A 15,781-nucleotide genomic window follows, 5' to 3' on the forward strand; every position below is an offset into this window, starting at 1 on the left:
CCTTCACCTGTGAGTGGGTGAAGATCAATGGAGACATCATGCTGCTCGCTGCTCAGGGAACAGGCTTTACTTTCCAGATAATCTCTGTGGCAGGCGTACTCTGTGATCCACTCAACCTCGTAGCGGCAATTGGATTTGGCAGTGAGCTTGGGAATGGTGCCCTATGGGGAACGATTCGAAAGGAGCAAAATACATTTTTAAAAACTTTTTTAAATGACTTTAAATAAATTATTTATTGTAAAATAAATGTAAAATTTTAAAAACAATTTTTAATCAATTGTTTTTAAAATACATTTTTGTCCTTGTTGGTTCTTAATCTGGTAGCTTGTATTCTTAACCAAAATGAAAAAATATGTATTTCTAACTTCTTGGAAATATTTTTTGAATTCTTCCATGTAATAAATGGGCTAAAGAGAAAATAAAAACTGAAATTACACACTGAGAAAATTTTAACAACAAAAAGAATATATATTCAGATAAAAAAAAATTCATGATGATTTTCCATGCTTAAAAATGGCTCAATTATAGGTTTCTGGACAGCTGTTATGGAAAAGAGCTTGGAGGTTCTTCAAAAAGTTAAACATAGAATTATTACGTGACCTGGCAATTGCACTCTTAGGTACATACCCAAAAGAAATGAAAACAGGGACTCGGACAGATATCTGTACATCAACGTGCATAGCAGCATTATTCACAATTGTTAAAAGGTGGAAGCAACCCGAGATCCATCAACAGATGGATGGATAAACAAAATGTGGTATAAACACAGTGGAATATTATTCAGCTATAAAAAGGAATGAAGTTCTGATACATGCGACAAGGATGAACCTTGAAGATATTATGCTAAGTGAAATAAGCTAGACACAGAAGGACAAATACTGTATGATTCCACTTAAAGTGAACTATGCTAGAATAGCCAAATTAATAGAGACAGAAAATGGACTACAGGTTATCAGGGGCTAGAGAGAAAGAGGCAATGGGGAATTACTGCTTAATTTGGGGTGATGGAAATGTTTTGGAAATAGATTGTTGTGATGACGGCATTGCACAACATTGTGAATGTAATTAATGCCACTGAATCATACTTTTTCAAAGTGTACAAAAAATTATGTAGCACATATGTAACCACAACAAAAAATGTTTAAAGATAGGCTATTGGGTTTTACAATTTCTGCTCCTGTTTGTTTTATTTTATTTCCTCAGTGTTATTGCCCCTAATTCATTTCAATCATGTGACTTAAGTCAATCACCTTTTAGGCACACACCTACACTCAAGCTTCAGCCAGAGAGTTCCATCTTGAACTCGGTGTTATCTGACAACCATTACAATCTCAGCAATCACGATTCATGATGGCTGCATGGTCCGTTCATTCCTTTAAATCAGAGGTATTTAACCCGGACGAGAAGAACCTCGAAGCGGAATGAAATCGCCACACGTATGCACATCTGAAGACGGTTGATAACCCCTTTTGTAAGACTGCCAAAGGGTGCTGGGGCCTACACAGCTGAACACTACCAGGTCTAGAGCTCGAATCAGCTCCTGCTCCTGGTGCAGCCAGGCTGTGACTAACCGCAAACATGGATCCTGCCACGTTGCTCCTGGAGAACTGCTCTGACAAACTTTTGAGCTCTGAGGCTCGTGTGGGTGTGAACTGTGAAAGATGGCGATGAGGTCACTATTCCTTGCAGTGCCAGGGTTGTCTTTTTAATCATCTTTAGGAGGCGTCTCACTGGTCTTAGTACCAAGCAAAGCTGTGTTGCCCTAGGGATCGTTCATTCCACACGGTACTAAGTGCTGGGTTTGCAAACAAATAGGTCACACTACTGCTAAGTTTCAGAGTTGCAAGTCCAACCCTCTTCTGCCTGACTCAGAATCAATGCATCTAGCCACTTGGCCCAGTGCCATCTGACATACAGTGATGAAAGGCAGAGTGCAAAGTGAAAAAAGCCAGACGCCAAAGGCTCACGTACTGTATGATTCCATTTACATGAAATGTCCAGAAAAGGCAAATCGATAAGGGCAGAAGACAGATACACGGTTGCCAGGGGCCGGGGGTGGGAATGGGGAGTGGCCGCAAATGGGCATAAAGTTTCTTTTCGGGAGGATGCAAGTGTTCTAAAATTATATGGTGGTGATACTTGCACAATTCTGTCAATATACTAATAACCATTGAATTGTAATTAAACTGGTAAATTAGACAGTATGTAAATTCAATAAAGCTTTTACAAAAAGACGTATATGACAAAGTGAATGTTTACAGAAATACCAACACCTAAAAGTGCTCAGTGAGCCCACGTAAATGCTTAAATAAACCTTCAGAGCGTTAGGGTGTCTAAGCACATTTAACACGAGGTCTGCCCAGTGAACAATTAACCTTGAAATGGAACCTCTAGCTCCACTAATAACAGACCGGCGGCCTCCTCTAATAGCAATGGATGCCTCCTACCCGACGGAGGAGAGAGGAGGAAAGATCCCAATTCTCTTCAGTGTGATCATATAAAATGAATACAGGGTGGTGGAGGGTAGGAAGGAACACACAAAAGACCACTACTAGCTAAGAATGTCTCTTTGATCTTAAAAGATTTCTATTTCAATCTGTAAGTACATACAAAAAGCATACATGAACATTCTTCAACATTCATAGTCAGAGCTAATTTCAACTCTTGGTCAGTCGGGGCTTCACCAAGCTGAAGGCTAGGAACATAAACGGGAAAGCCGAGCCATGATCGGGCTTTTGTGTCCATATCCTGCCCACGTGAAAACAGGCCAACTGCCAGCATGAAATCAGAGCAAATTCCACATTTGTTTGGGGGTGGGGGTGTGTGGCTCTCTGGCAAAAGAATTCAGCTCCTCCTACTTCATTCTCTAACAATAAAGGCAGAAATAACTAAAAGGGAAACCCCACCGCTTCCTCCCTGGGGAATGACCGCCTTCTGTGCAGCAACCCCAAAAGTAAAACCCCAAAACAGCAAACTGCCATGTGCAGGTGCTGCCGAGCAAGACCCACTCTCTACCATCAAGGATTGGACAACTTAGTGCTAGAAATTTAATAAATAGCCAGACGACAGAAGTTCTAGATCTGCCTTGAGTGTAAGTGAGGGGGGCAGGCAGCGAGGAGGGGAGTGGGGACAGAACCAGGGAAGAAGGGAGGGGAGGTAAGACTGCGGAAAGCTTCCTTCTGGCTGTAATTCTCCTAGATCAGTATCCCCTGGTTTCTACCATGTCTGCATACCAGCTGTACTATTCATGCCTTAATGTGTTTCTGTAAACCAATTAACTATTTTTAACTTGCCTCCTCCGAAGCAGTAATATCCGTGAAATCACAGGTTTGAGACTATACTCATGGTTTTTAAATATTCATTAAAATCAGAATAACTATTCAAATTAAAAAAAAAAAAAAGATCTGTCCATGAACCCCTGAAAATCACCTCACGAAGTGTGAGAACAAAACACCATCCCACAATAAGATACGCAGAGGCCCCTCCTTCAGGGTACTGTGGAAAAGCAGAGCCCGCAGAATCTACCCCAGTAAACGCACCTTCTCCTGGGCTTCCAGTGGTGCACCACCCGCACGCCCTGTCCCAAACCCAAACTTCTGTCCACCCAGGCAGCCCCAGCTTACAGAGGAAGTCACTGTAAGTCACGTACCTCTCTCCGCTCCGAAGGGCAAACAAAAGTAACTGTCACTGCTGGGCTGTGACCATCACAGAAGTCTAGCTTTCCTGCCCCTTCTTTCACATAACTCAGGACAAGCCTGGAAGACACATTGAGAAAAGATGATTTCCAAGCTATCAATGGCCTTGAATTTCATTTGTTACCCTGAACATCCAGCACATTCACTTGGGGATCGGGGAGTTAGCAAAAAAAAAAAAAAAAAAAAGCAACATTAAAGTATAAAGAAGCCATAGCATAAAATAACTTTAGTTCATTTCCATTTGAAAGAATTAATGTAAACGTCGACTCTAATGCATATTGTATGACTTAGGTATTGCCATAAAAAAAAATAAATAAAACCAACAAGATGCAAAGTTGAAACACTAACAAAAGCTGAGCATTTAAAAAAAAACTGTAAATGATCTGACAAAACAAAGCAAAACAAACAAAGACAAGCAGGTCAAACGTGTTTTGGGCCCACAAGGCTACATAAGCATTTCCTCTTTAAACAACTTCCAAGTGCAGCCAAAGATCTTTCTTTTATCCTGAAGACACCCAGCAGTCAGAGAACCACAGTGCTCCACCGCTGCCCAGAGACCTGGTGAGCCAGGGCGACGAGGTGCACCCTGGACCCTCCTCTCGCTGTGGGATGAGACTACTGTCCCTGCTGCACAGGCTGCAAGGACAACTGAAGACAGAGTGAACTCCGTTTTCTCCGAAGGCAAGCTCGAGCTCTCTGCTCAGTGCCCCAAATGTCTGTAAGAACTCTCAAACCCTCCCAGAATCACCCATTTGTCACTTGGCACACACACATACAGAAATCATCTGCCTTGATGTTCCCTATGGACAGAAATGCAATCTAATTGCACACCATTCCACACACAACTGGACACGCCACAGACTCCCGCGAGGAGGCTCATACAGGAGGCACGTGGAATCAGGAGACAACAAAATCCCTGATATGAATTCGGGACACGGCCATGTGTGATCCACCAAATAAAGAATGTTTCTGCTAAGTGAAAATACAATGGTAGGAGAATATATGCAAACAGCAGTGCTTATGGCATGGAATGAACAACCCCTCACTGGGATTTAGGGGTCCACCACACACCATTAGGAAACTCTGTTCTCTGGAAGATTCTAGCAAATGGCCCCCTCCCATTGCACGCCCTCTAGGTCAGTGCTTTTCAAATTACAGAGAGCTACGGGCACAAAATCAATGTTGTAGATGTTACGGAAAATACCAGAGTGTCCCTTAAGGTAAGTATTATGTCATTAAATATATCACATAGAGACTATGTAATGGATTAATATATAATACAGTTTTACTTCTATAAGGGACAATTACATGGGAAGCAACAAGCAAACCAGCCCATGTGACTTCACAGCAACGACCAATTATCTTACAAACACATAAGAAGTTGTAATTTTGCAACTTCTAACTAACTGTATCAAGCCCTTGTTGAAAAGAGATGTTCTCTGCAGCAACCTGGGAAGGCAGGTTCTTGCTGATGATTACAAACACTAGCGGCAGTGGCAGCCCCACACTGACCTGTCCTTGCTCACCAGCTTCGGCCCCTCTTTTGGTTGGCCAACATCAAACACTTGGTTGCCTTTCACCAGGCAGGCAGCAGCGCCAGAGGGACAGGCACGCAACTGGAGACTCGAGTCACGTAGTGAATCTGTAAAAAATTACACATCGCCTAGAACCAGATTACATCTCAGCAGCGGAAATCCCATTTACCCTTTGGTCCAGGGTCCCTTTAAAAAATGTTTTTAAAGTTTCTCTAAGTAGTATGAGATAGTACAGGCTTGGAAGCAAACCACTGAGACCAGATCCCATTCCAAGACCCGGGCACACCATCAACCTCTCCGAGCATGATTTTTCTAATCTGCAAAGTGAGTAGAGCACCCACCTTGCAGAGCTGCCAGAAGCCCAGGGAGAATGTCTGTTTTACACTCACTTTGCACCTGGTGTATAACGCATGCCCAATAAATGGTGACTATTATGTCCTTTAGAGTTAAGGAATGTACCCCACCTTCTCCTAGAGATATACTAACTTTAGCTGAGCAGGCCAGAAAATGCAGACAAAAATAGATTAGTGGAAGATTAGATTAGTGGAAAGAACTCAAGAGTCTTGAGTTCAAACCTGAGATCTACCACTTACTCTCTAACTTTGATCTAACTACGGACTCTTCAATTGCTTATTTGCTACCCCACAGGTCTGGAGGATTAAAGAAAAGAATATATTGAGAGAACTTAGAATCATTGCAACACACGATACCACTACTATTAGAATTGTTTCCCTTTACCCTGCATTACATTTCTTGGCATGCATCGCACCCAATACTGTATATATTATAGAGTTTACTTGTTTACTATGTGTCTTCTCCCACTTGACTCTAAGCTCCACCACTAAAGGAACTTCAGTGTGATCAATGATGTATATCCAAGGTCAAGATTAGTGCCTGTACATAGTAAGGGTTCAAAAACTATTTTGCATATGAATGAGTGGATGACATCATTGCCCTTGTGCTTTAACTGCCTTACAATTGAAGGGGGGGGTGGTTATCAAATATTCTCCAGCTTGCCATAACCTAATGGATGGGAAAGCGGACCTTTAACACTCGTTCCATCCAAATATAGAGTGGTACCAGGAAATTTCACTCAATGGACTGCTGTACTCCATATACAGTATTTGCTGTGAGGATACCTGTCCTCACTCAATGTTCGATAGACCACTTGGTTTATTTAAGGCAAAACGTGAGGTGTGTGCCAATTAACAGGCAAGGAGTTGAGCATATGGTAGCAAACCTAAAACTATTCATGAGGCTTTGGTGATCCCTTTCAAACTTGGATTGAAGCTCAGGGTAATTTCCTGGAGATAGAGAAAGTCTGGGTAAAAACTGGGCATCTAGGATTATCATGGTTATAACATATGCTATGTGAACTTAGGAACCCACTTCTTTATAAGTCAAGCTCTAATTATACTGAGGCTTGCTTGGGTAAAACTTACGGCTGTAAAGAGGAGGCTGAGCCCACCTGTAATTACGCCTAGGAGTCACCTCCAGAGAACCTTTTGTTGCTCAGATGTAGACTTTCTCTCTCCAAGCCCAACTATGCAAATAAATTCATCACCCTCCCCACCGATGTGGGACAGGACCCCCAAGATGAATGAGTCTTCCTGACAACATGGGACATGGATTCCAGGAATGAGCCTGACCCTGGCATCAAGGGATTGAGGATGCCTTTTTGACCAAAAGGGGGAATAGAAAGGCAACAAAATAAGATTTCAGTGGCCAAGAGAATTCAAATAGAGTCAAGAGGTTGTCCTGGAGGTTACTCTAATGCAAGCTTCACCTAGATATGCCAAATGACCATAATATGGTAAGCCCAAGTCAACAGTAGTCCCCAAAATCTTAAAGAATACCTGGATCCCTATCTGAGACTCTATAAAAGTTTTACTCACTAAATTTATTCATCAGAAACTTAAATCCTTCAGAGTGTTCCTATGCCAGCTAAGTCCCAAAACCGAGAAGCAACAGCCCCCTCAAGAACATCAACTAGATGTGTCCCCTTTGCTCATAAAGTTGACACCCCTTTTCAACATGAACAGGTTAGAGTGGTCACTGCCTAGACGTCCCTGAAGATCGGGAAACTGTTTAAACTAGAGGAAGGGGTAGCAACAGATAAGATGGAATTTAACAAAGGATTATGAATACTGACTCTCTATGTAATTTTCTTCTTCTTAGTTGCTAGGGTATTAGAATAGCTAGAAGGAAAGAACTGAAATGATGGAACTATAACCCATAGCATCCTTTGAAATTTGTTCCATGGTTACTTGTTGAATTGTAATTTGAAAGCTATGCCTTTTTGTATGTATGTTATATTTCACAATAAGGAAATAACTGAAACTATGGTACTATAACTCATAACTTTGGAAATTTCCTATATATCTACCTGTTAAATCATACTTTGAAAGACATTATATTTTTGTATATATGTTATGCTTCATAATAAGGTAATAACTGTTAACTGTGGAATTGTAACCTATAATCCTTGAAATTTGCTCTCTAACCACTTGTTAAATTGCACTTGGAAAGTTATCACTTTTATGTATATATGTTACATTCTACAATTTAAAAATATAAAATTTTTTTTAAAAATTGGGTATCTCTGTGTGAATCAAAGTCACTGACACTCAACTCAAATTGCCAGCAAATTGAAAATAGCCAGTGAATTTAGACAATCCTCAAAACAATAAAACACTAGAAATCTAGATCTGTTTTCCAAACCAGAATGGCCTATAATTTCAGAATTCAATAATCAATAAGACTCGTCAACTTTATTGACTTTGTGATCAAAATGTCAAGTTTGATTGGGACTCATTTAAGACAAAGACTTCATCTATCTGCCTTTTCCTAAAAGAACATTAAAGGCCATCTTTAAAGAAAAAAATGAATAACTTAATAACCTGACACAAAAATTTTTTTTTATTATTGCTGCTCACTTTTGATGAGCCCTGTGTGTGGTATACTGATTTTTAAGACTATTTAGAAGTAATTTACAAACAAGATGATATATAACATAGATGTGAAATTTAAAGAATAACTGGAAATTAACACTCATGAACCTACCACCTGGCAATACCCTCATGAATTAGATTTTTCATTTTTTCCCCATTTTTCTAAATATCATGTATAGTGTGTGGGGGGGGAACTTAAGGAAAACACTAAAAATGAGCTTGTAGCTAATTAGCTAATTTAGTTAATCAGATTAATTAATCACCAGCAAAATGTACTCATGGCACAGGAACTACTAGCGTTGCAGAAAGACAAATCCTAGCCTATGGTACTAGCAATTTCATAGCCCTTGAGAAAAGCATAAAGCTAGGTGTTAGAAATCACTGTTAAAATAAGCCAAGGGTTAGTAAAACTTCTCATGGTTCCTTTTAGATAAAGGCCAGTTTGGAACCTTTGGTTTATTTCACAGATATTCAGTGACAGTATCTACAGAGAAAGCGAGGCAAGACATCAAGCTGGGCCAAGATATGCATCATAGCCAAGTGCCCAAGATTCGGTCATCCGTGTCTCCCTTTTACCCAGCCTGCAACTGCAGGCCAAGGGACTTCAGCACACACCCTTGGCTCAACAGACCCTCCTCACTATGGCCCCTCTCAAGAGATCTGACCCCATTCCATTCATCTGTGCTAAGAGCTCCCAGCATACCAAATCCCTTCTCCTCTCCATCTCATTGGGAGTAAGATTGACTTAGAACCCCCAAAACCCAAAGTGCCTGGCAGAGAGAACACATTGGACAGGACCATTAGTCTGAACAAATGGGCAGCTGGTACATGGAGTCAGAACTTCCTAGGGAAGATAGGGTGAGGCTGTGCAAAGAGAACCTCTATCAGGACCAATGCTTTCTTAGAGGACCCAAGCAGCAGCATGGGTATCCACACAGGAATAACTGTGGAAGGGCCAACCAAGATAGTGACGCCTTTTAGGAAATTGTTAACCACCACTACCCACAACCACAAAGACTCAGACCTATGTCTCTACAGACGTTGATGAACAGAGAAGTATCTGGGTCAGAGTCATCCACCAAATAACCACCGCTACTCTTGATCAGTGGATTTAAATCATGCTTCTTCAACTGGTCATCAAATGCATAACATGGCACCTAGAAGACAGGAAGAGAAAAAGGTGAGTTTTCAATGCATATCTTGAGGGACTAATGGATTGGCATTAAATTCCCATCTCCACACCTTGAGGTCTACCAGGCCATGAGGCCCACCCCTCCCCCCAATGACAAAAGCAACAAAGCAAAGGTTGACAAATATTTCGGCTCCTCTATACTGTTTTTAATCTCTCTTCTCGTTTGTTCAAGGACTGTGCTCTGCAATCATCTCCTCTTATCTGCATCACCAATGATTCCCTCTCTACTGACCATTGCCATCAGCAGGCTATGATATCTACCATCTTACAAATGTCCTCCTTTGCCCCTACCTCCCCCACAGCTATCGTCCATACCTCTGCAATTTACACAAAATTCTTTGATTTCTCACACTCATTGTCTCCTCTTCCTCTCCTTCGTTCTCTCTTGAAGAGGTTTCTGCCCATCCTCCCCCAACACCCACCAACCACCCCCTCACAAACACACTCCACCAAAACCACCTTGTTGCCAGATCTGAGGTTCACTTCTTAGTCTTCCTCTTCCTTCACCTCACAATGGCATCTTACACTACTGATCTTTCCCTACTTCCTGAACCACTTTTCACTTTGCTTTCTGGCCACTCAGAGGTTACTTGCTTCCCTTCTTCCCCACTGCCTGCTGTTCCTCAGTCTCCAGGGAACATGCCTGGTCTTCCTTCTAACTCTAAATGCAGAGGCGCTTCACAGCTTCCTGTCAGACCTCTTCCCTGTTTGCATTCACTCCCTTGGTGCTGTCGTCTATTGCTGTGGATTTCGGTACCTGCCAGTGACTCCCAAATCCATCTCTGTAGCCCTGACCTCTCTCCCCTGAACTCCTGAACTCCAAGCACAGAGTATAAGTCGTGGTCAAAAGCACAGACTCGAGGAACAGATCACTCTTACACTTAGTAGCTGTTTGACCATGAGCAAATGTAATGTCTCCATGCTTAGTTTCCTCAGGTGTCAAATGGGAATAACTACAGCAGTAACTTCACAGGATTGTAATGAAGGGACTAAGTGAGTTAGTATATATAAAGCCCTTAGTAGAGTTCCTGGCAAACCGACAGAAGTGTGTTTTGTTGTTGGTATTCGCCATCATCACTTGTATGAGGGCTCTCCAGGCTTTGTCTCCCGTCACCTGCTCCCTCACTCCACTCAGTCACACTGGCTTCTTGGTGCAGTTTAACACCTTGGAACTCCACGTGCCCTCTACCTGGAGCATCCTCCCTGTGTAACTGCATGGCTCTCCTCCTCACTTCATTCAGGTCTCGGATGAAATGCCACCTGCTTAATGAAGCCTTTTATGACCTCTTGATCTAAAATAGCAGTATCCACCTCTCTCTATCCCCATACCCTGCTTTATTTTACTTCATAGCACTTAGATGTGTAATATCAGGTACTACTATTTGTTTATGTGTCGGTTTCCTCCAATGAGAATGTAAACTCCTTGAGGTCCAGGGCTTTGCCACTGATGTAGCCCTAACCAAGTCTTAGGACAATCCCTAGAATTTCAGGAAGTATTTGTATGATAAAATATGAAGATGAGTTCCTCATGTGGGCATCTTACTCCATCCATAAGTGATTCTAAGATACGACTACTAGTTCATCTCTTTGAACTAGTGGCCTTTTATTTTGAAAATGTCAAGGAGCCCATTACAGTGTGTAAGACCTTAGGCTTCAAAAGTTCTATTTTTGAAGGCAAAGCTTTCAAGCCCAGAGATGGATGACTAGATGGTTATCTAGTTAATAAGACTGCTATGTCTTTATGTGAAACACCGCCATAATTTTATTTCCAAAATAATACACTGGTATCATTTTAATTGTCTCCTGCCAAGGACTTTTCCACAACTTCATGTTCTCTCCAATCCATTTCAAATTAGTTAGTTTTATCACTTTCCATGGAAAATTTTCCTAAAAATTTTGCCTTCTAAATTGAAGCTGTTCACAGGCAGGTCTATTTACAAAATTTACCTGCTTTAATATTAAGCTCTCAACTTGTTCCTAGAAAGATACAATAAAACCTGCAGGAATGTTCTAACCTACTAATCTTTGTCCCCAGTCCTGTTTTTCAGAGACTTCAGAGAGAGCTGACAGATTATATCAAACAACTTTATGAGACCGCACCTCCTCAAAGCCTCAGGGGACACAAGAACCTATTTCAACCATATCCTGAAAGCAAAGTCTCCGGTCACCTAAAATGCCTGTCAGACATGTCAGTGGTTCAAGCCGACGGCTGAGGAGGCTGGAGCCTCCAGTGTCACGAGGACACGATCCCACAGAGCAACCAGCCTATTATAGGAACACGGTCAGGAGGTCAGAGTACAAGCTTACATGCCTGCAGAAACGCCATTAAAATAAAACAAGACTGTCACTGCAGACTGCAGTCAGGTTCCAGTGAAAAGCAACTACAAGGGTCTGTAATCCCACAAATCTGAAGCCCGTCACCTCACAGGAAGATAATTCAGGAATACCAACTCAAGAGGGGAGGGATGTGCGGACTGATTAGGACAGGAGATAAGAATCGACTCTCCAGTTAGCAAACTGAGAAGTGTTGGAAGCAAAGGGAGCAAGGATGTCACACAGCACAAGAGGGAAAGATCGGGCCCCCTGAGAAAGAACTCCACAGTCCAGAAACCAGCTCAGTTCCTTCCCTAAGAGACCTGACTCAGAGTAAGTGAGGCCTGCAGGTCCCCAGCTCAGGGCTGGGAGCAACTTCTGGCTATCTCCCTACGCCAAGGGGGAATAAAACAGACGCCTACACACACTCCACAGAACCACAGCCTGCATCGGAAACACAGTCAAGGCTCCTGGGGAGGCCTGAGTGAAAGTCCTCCCGCCCCCATAAGCTAGAGGAGACATTCGTACAAAGGAATTCAGCAGTCGGGGAAAAGAAGGTAGTTGGCCAGCTTCACACACCACACATAGCATTAATGTTGCTAACGTTGTTTTATGTATATTAATCTTATTTATGCAGCTCTGGTAAGACTACTATACTGGCACGCTAGTTCTGAATTTTATGTACTCCCAAGAGTACTATGGTAGGGGACAAACATCCACAATGTTTTAAGGAAATACTTTAAAATATCTAAATATCTAAAATATCCTTAAGGAAAAGAAAACCATACTGAAACCCAAGGAACAAACACGCATTATACCAGTAATTTTTTGTATTTTTATACTGGTAATTTTTAAAGGTACTGCTTGGAACTATGATCGTTGTCCATCAGATCATTCTAAATTTAAGCAAAATTAGGAGGAAAAAGATAAGAAGACATCAATAAGGTATGGAAAGCAAGACTGATAATAAACCAAACCTGAATTTTTTTTTTTAATAAACGATGAGTGATTTACAGGTACATAAAACAGTTAATATACTTTTTGAAGTCATCACACCATAGCCTGTCAAAAGTAATCAAATCATACTGAACAAAGAATAAAGGGAATATGCTTTACTATGATTTGCTAATGGTGACAACTACTTTTTTAGCACTCACTATATTTACTATACTTTTCAGTTCTTCCAATCTAATTAATCTATCCCAACTACAGAAAAAAATTGAGGTAATGAATATGGACATGTCCTCCACACATTTAGTCTATGGGCTCCCTGAAGACAATAATCATCCCAAAATATAATGAAATTCCTAAAGCTAAGCCCACAATAGTCTCTCAATAAACATAAAATGAAAACTGAATGAATAAGACCCCAGCCGCCTACCATTCCTAAATAGATTACAAAAACCAAACTGCAAACATTTCTTATGCTTAGATGACATTCTAAGAGAAATTAAACCTTACGGTTGTGAGAAAACCTCTCCCTACTCTCACCAAAACCATTTAGAACAGGAGTCAGCAAATTTTTCCTACTCAGGACCACACAGTAAATACTTTAGGCTTTGTGGACCACATAAGGCCTCTGGTCACATATTCTTGTTTTTTGACAGCCCTTTAAAAATGTCAAAGCCGTTCTTAGTTCCAGGGCTGTACAACAACAGGCCCAGGGCTAGACTGGACCCATGAGCTACAATTTGGAGACTTCAGATCTACAGCACAAAGAAAATAGAAAACCAGCTGCTGCTGAAGAAAGCCATTTTTTTTCCTAGGTGGGTGAAAGGTACAAGAGCCAATTCAGCAAAGCAAGGTAAGGGGGACACTCAGATAAAACAGGAAAAATGAGCATCACTGTCAGGTTGGAGATCAAAGCCCAAGCGAATGTGTGTGGGGCCCAAAGTCGGCAGGTTTAATGAAGGCAAGCACGTTCCTCTGGGTTCTCAGGCTCGAGTCTGGGCCAGAAGCTCCCAGGTGCAGCTAAGTGGATGCCCTAGGATGATCCGCCACACCCATCCACCCCCTGCCCCCCAAACGGATTTCAGTTTTCTGAGATGGTTTTCCAATCACTACTAGCTATGGTCAAACAGTTAAACGTAAGTTTAACCACTGCCTAATAACTATCTAGGTCATTTTCTTAGGCCTCCATTCTTTCTACACATCAAAAAAAAAATTTTTTTTTAACTGAGAATTCCCTACAAACTTTTCTGGGAGGCAATATTTTGCCTCTTCTGCTTTCATATCAGACTGTCTTTTCTTTTATAAATTGCCATATTTGAAATATCAGTGATAATTTACCCATTTATAATTTAGATTGGGTTTTATTTATAAAAAACAACTTCTCCCCTCTTGTCCTTCTCAAACTACTCTGCATTAGTCCATCAATAAAAATTACCAATCATTTGCTAGTTCCTAGCTCCTAAGAGGGTCTTTGAACTCAATCTTAAAAACAAAACTAATGCAAAAAAAAAGAAAATAATCAATGAAGATTGTTGTCTAGGTGACAACAGGAAACCACCTCTAAGATCTGGGGTGGTTGGAAGAGAGAACAGAGAGGCAAGTGCAGTCTGCTCCTCTCCATTGCCAGGGAAAGTCAAAGGGCAGCACCAGCTTCAGAGGCTGTGTGCTGACAGACAGGAACAAGCTCAAGGCCGTGGAAGAGGACACTTCATTCATCACCAACAAGGACTTGACCAAGATAAGGAAGGCTGCCCAGATAAGAACAGAAAGAGTGGAATGAAAGATAACAGTAAAGTTGTCTTTGGGATGAGCTGGCAAAGAATTTAAGGGGTAGGGGCTCTTGGCCTGGATCCAGAGAGCATCCAGAAGCCACTCCAACACTGAGGAGGGGGACGTGACAACCGAAACAGGCAGAAGGAACTTTATCAGAGTGCAGTGTATCACAGGGAAGAAGGCAAGTGCAAAGGAGGATAAAGAAGTCAGGGTCAAAAACCATTTTATAAAGAGTAAATACTCTGAGCTCAATCACACCAAGTTACTTAGTTTACTGACTTACACAGCAACAGAAACCAAGAATAACCAAGTATGGGTAAGACATTTTATTTCTGATCTGGACTAAGAATCACATCCTGTGAAATTTAAAATGCCCAGTTCTAAAAATAAGAACCATCCAGAACAATTTTGACAATTAAATCATATAGTATCTTTGACCAACTGGAACTTAAAAGCTAAAAAAGATTTCTATCCCAAAATTAGAATCAGTATTTGAATCTTAAAGCCCCCAGAGTTTCTTTCACAAACAGATAACCTTAACATCCACTTGTTACCTCTTTGGTAGCTTTAAATATGTCTTTCTTGCAGGCTGCAGTGGTCCTCCACTCAAAATAATGCACACATTCTGTTGCAGTTACAAATTCAGGAGTTCCCTATTAAAAAAAAAAATAAGCAAAATAATTTACCATACCACATAATGTAAGGTTTTATTTTTTCAAAGTTAAATCACAGTAAAGGCTAACGCAAATGAAGAAAGTACCAACAAAAAGGGAAAAAAATATAAGGAATCACAGCCATTTTAGTTAACAAGGTCATCAAGAAGTTCCCAAATCCAAAAACCCTGAGACAAAAGTTCCACGAAATCATGTTGGAATTTCAATATAACGATCCAAAACTGCTCCACTGCCCTAACTATGTACAGTAAACTCATGGGAAGTAATCCTCAGAGTCCTTCAACGCCAAATGTTCTCTTAACCAAATGCTAACAAAATCCAAGCCAAGAAATGTGATCTCATGCTTCCTGTGAGCGGAGGGAAGAGGCCCATCTGGAACCAACTAGAGTCCATATACCTAATGGACAATGGGCTAAGTAAGCATCAGCCTCCCTTCAGACATCTAAATGCAAGGGCAGCCCCTTGGGTGACCAAGAGCCAGTTCCAAACGAGTCAACCACAGCCTTGCTCAGTGACACGGGGAGAATTAACCACTCCACTTCCACGTGCACGTCTAAGGACATCTCCTTCAAAATTCCGTTTCTTGGATGAGGAGAAAGAAATTAGTTAAAATTAAAAGAGCAAAAAGCTTACTCTGTAAGAGAGACCTTCACATTTTATACCACGGCAAACAGATTCCTTTTTAAGGGCTCAGCAT

General features: G+C 41.3%; 1 protein-coding gene across 1 annotated transcript in view; it reads right to left on the reverse strand.

The window, feature by feature from the left end:
- IGF2R (insulin like growth factor 2 receptor) overlaps positions 1–15,781 on the reverse strand; it is a 124,913-nt gene that overhangs the window by 77,016 nt on the left and 32,116 nt on the right. Inside the window, exons 4-8 of the mRNA XM_037817891.1 lie at positions 14,965–15,063; positions 9,206–9,338; positions 5,208–5,337; positions 3,650–3,755; positions 8–161 (exon numbers count right to left, since the gene is read on the reverse strand). Coding sequence (XP_037673819.1) covers positions 8–161; positions 3,650–3,755; positions 5,208–5,337; positions 9,206–9,338; positions 14,965–15,063 — 622 coding nt within the window. The remainder of the gene's footprint in view (positions 1–7; positions 162–3,649; positions 3,756–5,207; positions 5,338–9,205; positions 9,339–14,964; positions 15,064–15,781) is intronic.

The sequence above is a fragment of the Choloepus didactylus genome, chromosome 24 (genome assembly GCF_015220235.1).
Source record: "Choloepus didactylus isolate mChoDid1 chromosome 24, mChoDid1.pri, whole genome shotgun sequence".
Classification (NCBI taxonomy): domain Eukaryota; kingdom Metazoa; phylum Chordata; class Mammalia; order Pilosa; family Megalonychidae; genus Choloepus; species Choloepus didactylus.